The sequence below is a fragment of the Vicia villosa genome, linkage group LG2, assembly GCF_029867415.1.
Source record: "Vicia villosa cultivar HV-30 ecotype Madison, WI linkage group LG2, Vvil1.0, whole genome shotgun sequence".
Taxonomy (NCBI): domain Eukaryota; kingdom Viridiplantae; phylum Streptophyta; class Magnoliopsida; order Fabales; family Fabaceae; genus Vicia; species Vicia villosa.
The window spans coordinates 207,276,191-207,290,371 of NC_081181.1; the positions used below are offsets into that span (position 1 = coordinate 207,276,191).

At 31.5% G+C, this 14,181-nt stretch overlaps 1 protein-coding gene across 1 annotated transcript; it reads left to right on the forward strand.

The window, feature by feature from the left end:
- The first annotated feature begins 6,159 nt into the window (after positions 1-6,159).
- LOC131648063 (uclacyanin 1-like) lies at positions 6,160-7,387 on the forward strand. The gene is made up of 2 exons (XM_058917856.1): positions 6,160-6,540; positions 6,626-7,387. Exons 1-2 carry the CDS (start codon positions 6,375-6,377, stop codon positions 7,171-7,173), a joined length of 714 nt encoding a protein of 237 aa, XP_058773839.1. The 5' UTR covers positions 6,160-6,374; the 3' UTR covers positions 7,174-7,387.
- Positions 7,388-14,181: the final 6,794 nt, after the last annotated feature.

A 14,181-nucleotide genomic window follows, 5' to 3' on the forward strand; every position in this document is an offset into this window, starting at 1 on the left:
ATAATAGGATATTTGATTAAATTTTTTATAACAATTTTGGCATTGTTTTTAATTATGATTTTTTTAAATAATGAGAACAGTATTTAGATGAGTTAGTTTTATTATCAACTAAAATAAAATATTAAATGAAATTATTTATGATAATTTAATGACTTTATATCTTTAAACATCTAAACTATATTAATTTTTTTAAAAAAATTATTATATTAAAAATATTTAATTTTAAATTTCGCCTTAGGCCTCGAGATATGTTGGGCCGGCCCTGATTCTAAGGATACTGAAGGGGTCGAAGGAAGCCTTGAGAGGCAACAAGATGCTAGGCCTGTACACCCTTGAGTTTAAGGTTGTAAGTGGTTCAGCAGATGTAGAATCCACTAAACCTGTGTCTAAGAATAAGTTATGGCACATGAGACTTGGCCATGTCAGTGAAAGGTTCTTGGTCAAATTGGGTTTATAGTGAAGCCATGTCCAAAATCACTTCCTATTCAGGGGATGTACTGTGTCATTACTTAAAGGGATACCAATATATGTCACATAGGGACCTTCTTGTGTAGCCAAGTTAGATGAAGTTTTTAGAGCATGATAGTATATATATATATATATATATATATATATATATATATATATATATATATATATATATATATATATATATATATATATATATATATATATATATATATATGTTCGACACTTGAGCCTGCATTAATATCCAAATAAATTATCAAACTGAAGCACATGTAAATTAAAATGAATATAAACAACAACCAAAAAAAATGCAGTTGTGCTCTCTCAACCCCATATGGAGATTGCTGCACCAAATGAAATTGATCTGAACATGGTGATTGAATTGTCAATGACATTATTGGTTGTATTATCTATGGTCAAATGTCAAATTCAAATGCATGAGTGCCATGTTAATAATATATAGCAATTACACTTACAACCTTAAATGTATTGGAGTTATTACTTTTAACATGAACCTACAATAGTGGTTAATATATTTACCACAAATAAATACCAATGATGGAAAGGATTTACCGAAAGTAAGGGCTTCCATTCTACTTTATGTATGAAGTTTGTTCCAAACACCAGTGACTGGAATCTATGAAGTTAAAAAACATGAATGAGTTATCTTTTAATTTGCTTTCTCTTTATATCAATTTTCAACCCTAGATCTATAATATTTTCACAAACTAAATTTGTAGAGCCAAAGATGGAGAAATTTCATAGTAGAGCCAAAGACATCTACAAAAATGGAACAATTAAATAATGAAATAGAAAAATAAAAATAAATAATAAGAAATTGAAAAATCAGTAACGTATGTGATAACATACCCTAAAATCAACAATAAGAAGAGATTGAAAAATCGAAACTCATGTAATATGTTTGTTGTTGCAAGATCTGAGTGTTTTCTTCTTTCAAATACTCTGCATCACACACAGAAACAATAAAAATGAACAAAAAACGATCCAAAATATAAAAACGAAACTAAGTCGTTACAAACCATGATAGAAACATACCTTATAGCTTGCAAGGAATACGATTCACAGTGGTCGTTTTTTATGGCAAACCCTAAAATCGAAAATCAGAACAAAGAGGATTAGAAGCACAAACCCTGAAACCAATAGAGTGAAAGCAAAAGAGAAATAATCGCGTAGAGTCTGAAAGTGGTGGTTATCGTCTGGTCCCGTGCGGTGGAGTGACTGGTGCTTCGTGTTTTGATGGCCAAACACCAGTGACTGGAATCTATGAAGTTAAAAAACATGAATGAGTTATCTTTTAATTTGCTTTCTCTTTATATCAATTTTCAACCCTAGATCTATAATATTTTCACAAACTAAATTTGTAGAGCCAAAGATGGAGAAATTTCATAGTAGAGCCAAAGACATCTACAAAAATGGAAGAACAATTAAATAATGAAATAGAAAAATAAAAATAAATAATAAGAAATTGAAAAATCAGTAACGTATGTGATGACATACCCTAAAATCAACAATAAAAAGAGATTGAAAAATCGAAACTCATGTAATATGTTTGTCGTTGCAAGATCTGAGTGTTTTCTTCTTTCAAATACTCTGCATCACACACAGAAACAATAAAAATGAACAAAAAACGATCCAAAATATAAAAACGAAACTAAGTCGTTACAAACCATGATAGAAACATACCTTATAGCTTGCATGGAATACGTTTCACAGAGATTCACGGTAGTCGTTTTTTATGGCAAACCCTAAAATCAAATATCAGAACAAAGAGGATTAGAAGCACAAACCCTGAAACCAATAGAGTGAAAGGAAAAGAGAAATAATCGCGTAGAATCTGAAAGTGGTGGTTATCGTTTGGTCCCGTGCGGTGGAGTGACTGGTGCTTCGTGTTTTGATGGCCACCAAAAAAGAGAGACGGCGTTGGCGGATGTGTGGTGGCCGTAAACAGGCGGTGGTTCAAGGGTTTGAAGGGAAAAGAGAGAGAAGTGAAAATGGAAGAAAGAAGGGTTAAGTTTTGTCTGAGAGAGAGAGAGATATGAAAAATGTGTGTATTGGAATGAAGAACGTATAAAAATTGGAGTGAGGCATGAAACACATGGGCAATAGACGTGTCACTCTAAGATTGCTTGATGCTTGTAAAAATGGTCTTAATTATGAAATGACAAAAGCATCTTTTTTGCAATGTGATTTTTCAAATTGTGAAGGACAATTTGGGGAGAATGCTGGTATCTTTTATTAGTGGCTAGGTAGTAGATTATATTTTTTGTAGCATTTCTCGCGGGAAGTTTTCGGCGATCACTTTATATGAATCAAGATGAAATCACGATGGTTGATGAGGACACGGTAAAAATAAGCTGGTATGAAAAATATATTGGTCAAGGATGGAATGAGTTTGCAAAGGAAAAAGGATCTGGGGACGGGTGATGAGCTGGAATTTACTCTTCTTGACCCTCATGAGCTTCTCAATGTCAATTTGCATAATTGTTGAAGATGAAGATGAATGAGTGGTTTGAAGGTGTTTGAGCAATGGGATATTGTTGATGCTTTGATGATGTAGTTATTCTGAATGTTTATTTTGAAGTTGGTTGGTTTATTTTGTACTTATCTTTAGTATTTTGTTGTTCTGTTCTTTGTTTTATGTAAGTACTTTTGAAAAAATCCATCTCTGAAATTTTATGTGATAATTTTAAGTATGTTTTTAGTATGTTTGGTGTTTTATGTTTTTTTATGTTTTTCTTATTAATATGTGGATGAACTTAATTTCGTTTTGATATATGATTATATAGTGATATAACCCCAACTAACACTGAAGTATATACTGAAAAAAGATGCAGTGTTTTGACCAAAATGTTAATACATTTATAGTCTTAAATAGGTATTATACATAACAAAGATGCACTAAATAACATCTTAAATATGAATGAATAACATGTAGAACCTGAAAAAGTGTTGAAGATACTTTTCACGAAATAAATTTCGTAGTGCAGAATGAACTTCATAAAAGGACAAAAGGTCTTCATTCAATTTTTTTTCCATTTAGTAGTCTTTGCAATTGTCATTGTCTTTTTTTAAAATGAAAGAAAAGATTAGTACAATGACTTAACGACATTGTAAAAATTCATATGAATATTAACTTACATGTGCATTTTGAAAGATCTCCCTATATGCATCATTAGTTGTTGTTGTATTTTGATGAGATTGTTCATCGTGTATCAGAAATTTTAATCCTAGTTTATTTCTTACCCTTGACATTGCGACATATAACTACCAATAACTGAACACGAAATGGGGTAGATAGAGGCCAACAAAATCCAAAGATTAACCTTGTGACTTATTAATGATCATTGCGTAAGAAACAATAATCAGAAACTACCTTTTTGTATGGACTTAATCAAGCCCCAAGAGTTTGAAATCTAGAAATTGATTCATTTTTCGAGCATCGAGAATTTTGAAAATGTGAAATGGAGTATGGTTAGTATGTGCAACATACCTCTGATGGCAATGTGGTTTTGATGTGTCTTTATGTTAATGACATATTGCTAATAGGAAGCTATACTACTGGAATAAACAAGTTAAAGAATGTGTTGATGAATGCTTTTGATATAATTGACCTTGAAAATATGGTATACTTTTTAGGGATGGAGATTCTACGCTCTGAAAAGGAAATCATTATGCATTGGCTGAAATATGAACTTGAGTTGTTGAAGAGGTTTGATCTAATGAACTGTAAGTCTGCAGTCACACCTACAAAGACAAATTTAAAGCGTAAGCTAGACTCAGATCCAGATGTTAAGGATGTAGATGCTACAACCTTCAACTAGTTGGTTGGTTCGCTGAGATATTTGTGCAAAACCAGACCTGGCATATGTTACGTAGTTGAAATGATGAGTAGGTTTATGAGTAAATCAAAGTGGTCACATTACCAAGTTGCAGTCAGAATCCTCAGGTATGTAAAGGGAATTCATAAGCATGAAATTCTATTTCCATCTAGAGGGTCAAATGCTACTGAACTGATATGCTACTCAGACTCTGATGGGTGTGGAGACAGAGTTGGCAGAAGAAGCACTACAGGTTACATGTTTATGTATATAGGTGCTCCCATTTCTTTGTGTTTCAAGAAGCAACTAGTGGTTGCATTGTCAACCTGTGAAACATCGCTGAAGCTTTGTCAGCTTGTCTGGTTGTTTGACTGATGAATTTGCTGCAGGAAATGAAGTTCAAGGTGAACAAACAAATCAAGTTGATGATTGACAACAAGTCAGTGATAAACTTTGCCAAGAATTCAGTGCTACATGGGAGAAGCAAGCATATAGATACTAAGTATTATATTCTATGAAACCAACTTCAGAATGAAGTGCTTGAAGTGGTTCACTGTAGCACTCATAAACAACTAGCAAATATGCTTACCAAAACTATCAAGACTTAATATTTCATCAATTTGAAAGATGAAATTGGTGTTATTGATTTTTAACTCAAATATGAATTTAAAGATGGTGTTAGTTGTATTTCAAATTCAAAATGTTAAACTGCATTTAGTGTCCATTTGAATTTAACTTGTATTTAAGATTTATCGGGTTGGCATTTACATTTATGGTTTATGTATATAAAGTGAAGTAGTTTCAGTTTTCATTGTAAGTGTTTTTTTTATTTATTTAAGAAAGTTAGTTACATATTCGATTACTCTCTGTCTTTGTATAATTTTCTTTCATCTTCATTTTCATCAATTTTTTTACATCAATGGAGGAATTCCGCTGTTGAATTCCAACATTAAGTACTTGCATGAAATAAATTGCTATCAAATGTTAGTAATCTTCAGATTTCTTTCCATATTTTTCTATATTAAATTTCTATACAACAGCACCAAAATAGTTTAATACTCTGGCACCATGGGTTAGTTAGTTGCATACATGAATTAGTTGTGCCCTGCACATCTCTCTAATATTCAATAAATAATTAAAAACTTTTTATTGCCGCCTGTCTTGAGCTGGCACATTTTGATTAATGATTTTTTTTTGGGTCTAATGATATTTATCTACAACCCCTTCACAAATAATTTCAAATTAAAAGTCGTAAAATAGGAGTTCAGTCACAGTTTAAAAATAAGAAAAAATCTATTTGAAAAAATACTAAAAGAGAGACTAAAATGGCTTGATTAAATTTTGTAAGGGATTAAATATAGACCTCTTTTTATGGACTAATTTGGATTCGCTTTTTTTTGTGAGGGACTAAAATGAGTCTTTACTAGCAATTCAGTCACGATTCAAAAGTAAGAAAAAAATTTGTTTAAAAAAATATTAGTTGAGGGACTAAAATGACTCGGTTAAATTTTATAAGAGTTTTTTTTTCTCAGAGACTAATCTGACTTCTAGAGTTTTTGTAAGGGACTAAAATTAAATAAAATTATTAATAATTATTTAGTTAATTCATTTCAATTTATAGCTACGAAAATATTTGATTGGAGAGACAGAGATTCCTTAATATATGAACTATAAAATATAGATAAAGCCAAACTTGAGTTGTTGTGAATCCAACAACTATCACCTGAAAAATCTACACCCACAACCAACCCAAATGCCTCTCACCCTTTCTCTTGCCCATAAAATTAAGTAAAGATAAAGAATCAGTTACAAGAGTCAAAACAAACAAGAAAAAGTGCTTCCATTTCACCTTAAATATTCCTTCTTATTTGCTTAACTATACCAACTCCAACATTGCAAGACTTAAACCAAAACCACATCAAATTTCATTATTCATTCCAAACCCCTTTTATGCTTTTCTCAACATATATATAAACCTCTTTACACAAGTCAATTCTCAAATCAATCTTATCTATCTAACTATCTTTGATCATCTTTAGCATTTCATATTCATCATAGTTAGAAAACATGGGTGTTTTTCAAATCATTCTAAGACTATCTTTTGTGGCTATCCTCATCAAATTGGCCATGGCTACTAATCATATTGTTGGAGGACCAAATGGTGGATGGGATACAAGCTCAGACCTTCAAACATGGGCATCTTCCAAACAATTTTCCGTCGGAGACAATCTCGGTAAGCCACTACATCAATATTTAAACATCTACTTGTAATAAGAGCTTATACACTTAATTAAGCTGTTTATCCAAATATAATGCAGTTTTCCAGTATCCACCAAACCATAATGTGGTGGAAGTTACAAAATCAGACTATGACTCATGCCAGCAAACAAATGCAATTCAATCTTTCAATGATGGTGCCACAACCATCCCTCTCACATCACAAGGCAAAAGATACTTCATTTGTGGAACAATAGGACATTGCAGCCAAGGAATGAAGATTGAAATAGACACACTTGCCACTCAAATTTCTCCTGCCTCTCCAGCAACAGCATCTCCTCCAGCAGCAGCAGCATCTCCTCCAGCAGCAGATTCTCTAATTGTTTCCATCATTCCCTCTGCAGCACCTGAAGAACCTACTACTGCTCCACCTGCAGAATCTCCTGAATCACCAAGTCCGATGTTCGAAACACAAATGGAAACTCCTACGTTGTCTCCGGTTATTCCTTCCACTGAATTTTTAGCTCCTAACTCTCCTCTACCGCAACATTCAGCGGACGCATCAGCTTCATCGACCGTGAAAGGAAATTTACAAGCCTTCATTTCAGTAGTGTTGAGTTTTGCTGCAGTGTTTATGACCTTCTTCTAAAAGGAGTGAAATCTCACTCAACTCAACCATTTCTAGTGAGCCTATTTTGTGTGAAAATTTGTTTTTAATGTTTTTCTTTGTTACTGTGGTGTGATTATTATGGCTTAAAAAATCAGTTCAAATCACTTTTATTTTCAACCATGGATCATACATTCTAACCATCATATTTAGTCTAATATTGTATTGTAGCAGCACAAATTTATCCTATCAAGAACTTTTCAAGCAAACTATTAGTATGCGAATTTCAAAAACAAACAAACAATAGAAACAAAGGGAATAACTTGGACAAAAACACAATACAAGTAAAGCACGCTTCAATAATATATATATATATATATATATATATATATATATATATATATATATATATATATATATATATATATATATATATATATATATATATATATATATATATATATATATATATATATATATATATATATATATATTTGCACACTCCATTTCAAAAAAGTCATATAATCTTACAATTGAGTTTTATTAAATTTTTTGATTTATTTATTTTTTTGGATTTTAAATTTCTTTGATTTATTCAATAATATTTCGAGTTTTAAATTTCTTTAGTTTATTTACACTAACATCTTGGATTTTTCAATTTCTTTGATTTATTTTCAACTGACATCTTGGGTTTTATAAATAGGACAAAACTTAGAAACAATTCTTTGGTGTGATTTTTACTATTTTTTAATAAAAATAAGACAAATATATTTAAATATCATTTTGTGAGTGAAAATATGATAAATTTAAATATGTGTAATAGAAAATTATACTGTTCTCATATTTTCATTGAAAAATAATAAAAACCACACCTAAAAAATTGTACTTAAGTTTTATCCTTCACCCATGAATCTTTATGAATATTATTTAGGAGCCGCCCGATTAAGGATGCTCACATAATTTTACTAGACACTACCACATTAGGGGCCAGTTTGTTTCAGCTTTAAAAAAATAGATTTTTTCTTTGTATTTTTGAAAATAGATTTTCTAAAACCGTTTTTTAAAATATTACAAGTTTTTTTATATTCGTTTTTTCTAAAATGAAACACTTAATTTGACATCCAATACCATAAACATACATAATTGAAGACCAAAACTTAGTCAAAATCATAATTTTTTCAAAAAGTTGTATTTCAAAAATGATTTTTATGAAAATCTATTTGAAATAGCTTCAAAATTAAGTGATTTTTTGAAATTTTGATATCCAAATTTTTTCCCCATAAATAGATGAAATACCTAAAATCACATTTTAAGAATAACTATTCAAACAAAATTTTTATTTGAAGTTTTTATAAAAAGTTTCTTTGTAAAACTTTTTTGCATAAAATTTGATAACACTATAAAAATCATTTTTCCAAAAAGCTAAAACAAACGGGCCCTAGATTTAACCTCGAAAAAGTGATTTTCATTCCTCTCTTTAATTCTCTAATACAATCATGGAAACAAAATTTCTTTCATTTATCTCCCACTATCTTAAGAATAAGAAAATTTTGATATCTTAAAAATTTCAAAAAGCAACTTATAATGGTGAAACAAAGATGAAAAAACCTGCATCTAATTTGAAATTGATAGGAAATCATTTATTCAATTTCTTTTTTTTCTTTATCACCATCGGTTTAGTCCGGTTCGGGAGTCAGTTCTGACATCAAGTGGTTCCAGCTCACTCCCTCCCAAGTCTAGCGCCAATCACCATTAAACTAACTAACGATTGGTATTTATCCAATTTCTATTATAACTTAAAATTAACCTCTGGAAATTCAACATAAATCATATAACTTGTGAATGATGATAGTTCCACGAGAAATTAAAACAAATTCTTCAAATATGCAAAATTACTGTCACATAATTACTTCCAATTGAAATTATAAGGACGAAAAGTTGAATGGATTTTATTTTTATGGGACAACTGAGATCAACTGAGATGTTTAAGGGACAACTGAGATTTACTTTTATGTTAATCAAATGAATTTTATAGTGCCGTGAATGATAGAACTCAATTTTTGAATGAATCAGACACCACGCCAAAAACAAAGAAATGGGGGAGAAAGAAGATGGGAGTAAGAAATTATATGAAAAAGATACATGTGTTCTTATATTTAACTCTTCCTAAGCCTTTGATAATTACTATAATCAATCTAAAGGTTGTAAAAGAGTTCCCCATGGGTGAACTATTTAATTGATGGTTCATTATAGAAGCCACCCTATTTTAAAATATAATATTTTATTTAAAATTATTTATATTTTAGCACAATCACGGATTCGAATTATACTATCGTTTTTGTTCTATGTGTTCAAGTCAAGATATACAATTATATGTTATTTACGTCCAATCTAATCTGAAACTAATTATTTTTTTCTGCATTTTATTTTTTATGTTTCAATTTAAATCTTCACTTGAGTTAAAAAGTAATGTTTTTATTTTATTTTAAAGCATAAGTAAAATTAGATATAAAATAAATTAATATTAATATCATGTAATATTTTATTTTTATCCAGAAATAAACAGAGATCCATTAAGCTCAAGTTCTTAAAGATCCAAATTACAGTTCAAATTATCCGCAATTCCGACGAAACCTTCCACCGTTTCAGATAGACACGCATTATCCTCATCCTTACATCATCTTCAACTCACCGCCCCAGAATTACACAGTGAATCGTCACGGCAACAATTGCAGAACCGCATCGATTTCAACAACGACGTAACGGATTCAAAACGCAACAACGTTGCATCCGTTTCAACAACCTCAATAACCGGCGCGACGTTCGATTCACACATCTCAACATCCACCAGAATCTGCGAATTCCAACATCCTCTCTGTCGATACTTTCTTCCATCATCTCTGAGTATTGTTTGTTATAATTTAGCAATGAATTCTATTGATTTGGTAAGAAATCTGGTTGGGTCTAACTTGGACTTGAGACCTGATGTGAGACTCTTAACATTTTTTTTTTCAATTCGAAAATTTTATTTCGTACTATAAATACAATCGCCATCACAACAATAGTAAAATATAACTAATCAAGCATATTACCAAATTATACTAATTTTATTTCTACTAAGAACATAAGAAAATGTCTGAAAATATACTTGTACAAACATTTAGAAAAACTAACACAATTAAAATAAAATTCTTTAACCATAACAACAACAAAGTCGTGAGTTTGATACACATGAGCCTCCTCCATACTCATTCTTCAAACATAAACTGGCACAATCATGAGAATTATGTGGACATGCTACTGTTGAAAAACAAGAATCCCCTCCAACTGTAACCATTAATGAAACAATGCACATAATTGCAAAGATGAACAGAACAGAATTGATGCGGTTTGCCATATATTTGAAGATGTTTACGATTTGTTTGAGAGTATAAGTTGTGATTTTGATTTGTTGTTGTTAACTTGTTATTGTAAGCATAAGGGAAGAAGGTGGAAATCGTGGAAACGAGTAGAGAGGCGGAGGAGAGTATTTTATAGAGTGAGGCAGACTTTGTTTGTCTGGTCTAGGGTTTCGTTGGGCCAAAGGCCTTAAACCCATGCGAATTCGTTGTTCACACCCTTATTAGCAGATCGCACCCTCCCCTTGGACTGCTTGTTTTTATCTTTTGGGCCTCCATTAAGCCCAGCGAATTCCTTTGTTCACACATCCTACAGCACTTATCAACACCTCCATTGAGCTGCATATGTTATTTTACTTTGGGGCCAGCATTTGTTTTTTTCTTGCACTTATTATTAACCTTTATTTGTTTCTTTATTACTTGTTAATTTCCTTATTTTAATTGATAAAATAAAAAAATATGCTAATAGCTAGATTAATTAGAATTTATTTTTCTCATATAAAAAATATATAATTTCACTTCTTAGAATTTAATAGTTAGATTTCTCTTTGATCAATATTTGTTCGTATTTTTTTCATTATTCATATATCATTTTATGCATTGTCATTTTACTAACATTTAGTGTTTATGTGGAGGTACACTTGAGGACTTGAGATATTACTTGTGGACATTTACCATTTGTTTAAATTTTGTACATATTATTCTTTTATCCTCATTCGATAAATTTGCACTCCCCATCTTATTATTTCTTGCCTCTATTTTATTTAAAATTTAGTATAAATACTATTTTGTCTTATTTTTTATTTTTAATTGGAATATACATAACAAAAATACAAAAATATTAGAATTTAGACGTTCTTTCTTTCCTAAAACAAAAAGTACCCAAAAATATATTTTTTAGTTAGATTTTTTATTTTCTCTTTTAATATTTAAAACACCAAAAATATACTAAAATTAGATTTTATTCCTCATATTAAAAAAGATACCAAAAAATTATTTTAGTTAAATGTTAATTTTTCTTTAGAATTTGATAAGTTCTTAGATATCTTTTGTTTTTTTTCCTTGATTAAATTTGTTAGTTTTATCGTTATTTTTTATGCATTGTTACTAACATTTTATTTTAGTTGTGAGGTACTATCTTGAGCTTTGGGGTCATTTTTATGGACACTTACAAGTTTTATAATTATTTTTTACATTTATTGTTTTCATTTTGCTTCTATTATTTATCTTGATTATTGCTTTATTATTATTCATGATCAATATTATTTATGTTTCTATTTATTGCTTTGATTATAATATTCACATCTATTGATGGGATCTTTAGTGTGGAGAAATGAAAGGAACCCTAGAAAGAAGTGTCAATTGGCCACGATGATTACACAACTTCCGTGCGTTGTTGCGACTACTTCACCTAGAGTCGGTCTCAACAAGAAAAATACCTTTAGAAGGAGCTAAACTCTTTCGAAGATAGGACTTCGGATTTGACCTATAACTCTTTGTAAAAGCCAAAATAAAATCTCATGGTGAGATCTTGTATGACTTACAAGACAAATGTCTTGGTCTACAATGAGGCTTTGCTTAAGGAAGGCCTTTGTGCCTTTTTCCTTTTGCGTTATCCATGATACCCTTAAGGAAACCACCCTTATGGAGAGGGTAGAATATCCGTAGGACGATCTTAGGAGCCTACATACTATGGTTACCTTCTATCTATTTCTTTCCCAAGAAACCCGTAAGGGTTCTCTTTTGTCTATCTAGCCCTAAGCTCGTATAGGGTATTTTCATTTCCATATCTATCCCAAAACCGGTATAGGGTATTCACTATCCTAGCCTCTTTAGGGTATTCACTACCTTAAGCTCGTATATGGTGTTCTCGTTTATATATCTATCTGAAGGCCGGTATAGGGTATTCACTACCTTAGTGCTTTTAAGAGTGAAATCTTCATATCTTTGAGATGTTTTTTGTTTGGTTTAAGCGCTTTTTTATAAATTCTCATTGGGAGTTATTTATTTTGGTTGTGAGATAAACCAAATTAAAAAGATCTTGTTTGGTTGTTGAGGTAAACCAAGTAAAACCTCTGTTTGGTTATAGAGGTCTCTCTAATTAAAACTCTCAGTCGGTTCATGAGTTTAACCTGCTATTAAAAGCTCTTGGTTGGTTGTGGAGGTCTCCGTAGTTAAAATTCTGTGTTGGTTGAGAATTTAACCATTGAAAGACTTAAATCCTTGTAAAAGAAGGTTTGTGGGAAAATCCTGTCAAAAGCTCACATTATAACGCCTTAGACTGCTTTCAGGATTAACGACTGACCCCACAAACCAACACAGGTCTTTTCAGCATACTTTTTCCTCTCTCACACGCTTTCTGGGAAACTTCCCAGAAGGTCACTCATCTAAATACTACTCCAATTCAAGCACACTTAACTATGGCATTCTTATATGTTTGATTACCGAAAAGAAGATGCATCTTGTTGGTATAGATAGTATTAATCAATCCTTATAAGTCTTTCTTTAACCATATAGTATCATACCTGCACAACCTCAGGATCCCTCTCATTCCGATGTGAGTTCGAAAATTACTCCACACCCTCTTCGGTCTCGGAAGTGTCTCATTGTGATTCCTCGTGCACCAACAGCCGCTCTCTTTCCTCGTTGGCCTCGGGTGTTACATGTCCACTAGCTTCTGCTTGGTTCATCCTCGAACCAAATCGTACGGGGAAAGGTCTACTCTGATATCATTAGTAAGGCCCCAGACTGCTTTCAGGATTAATGACTAACCATGCAAACCAATACGTTTCTTTTTCAGCATGTTTTGTCCTTACTCACACACTTTTCGAGAAACTTCCCAAAAGGTCACCCATCCAAATACTACTCCAAGTCAAGCACGTTTAACTATGGAGTTCTTATCTGTTAGACTATCGAAAAAAGATGCATCTTGTTGGCATAAGTAGTACTAAGCAATCTTTATAAGTCTTCCTTCAACCATGCAGTACGATATATGCACAGCCTTAGGATCCCTCTCATTTCTATTGAATTTGGCGACCATTTCTCGCTCTTTTTGGCCTCGGAAATGTCTCATTCTCATGCCTCGTGCACCGACAACCACTTTCTGCCTTTGTTGGCCTCCGGTGTTACACACATCATAGTGGAAACTCTCAAGAAGGAATTCTTGGGGAGGACATTATGTCACTTCATTAGACCGGACCTCTATAATTCTGGTTCCTTTCTCTCATACATTATCTCTTTAATTTCATGTCATTTATTTCTGCTGCAACTCAATTTTCTTATTTCCGCTACTTTTGAATAGTTCAAGAAATTTCTTATAATGTCCTTCCTTCTTGAGGATCTTTCTTTTTTGTTGAAGTGTAAGATATTTTTATGGGGAGTATGGTTTCTTTCTATTTATTATTTTCTTTTTCACTCACCCTTTCCATTCCACTTTCTTTTCTCACTCTTCTTAACATTAGTATTTTTTTTTCCTTTTCAACTCCACATTCACGTTTACTCATAATCTTTTCGGATGACTTCTTACTTTTTTGGGTCAACATCTTCCAATTCAGAAAACTTACTTTTTCTTAAAATGTTAATTCTCTAAGTTTGTAAGGTTGACATTAATTTTAGTAAAACAAATTAGACAACAACATGTTAGATAGAATAT

Coding starts and splice junctions, on each gene's coding strand:
- LOC131648063 (XM_058917856.1), top strand. CDS start 6,375: ATGGGTGTTTTTCAAATCATTCTAAGACTATCTTTTGTGGCTATCCTC. Junction 6,541..6,625: donor TTCCGTCGGAGACAATCTCG/GTAAGCCACTAC, acceptor AATATAATGCAG/TTTTCCAGTATCCACCAAAC.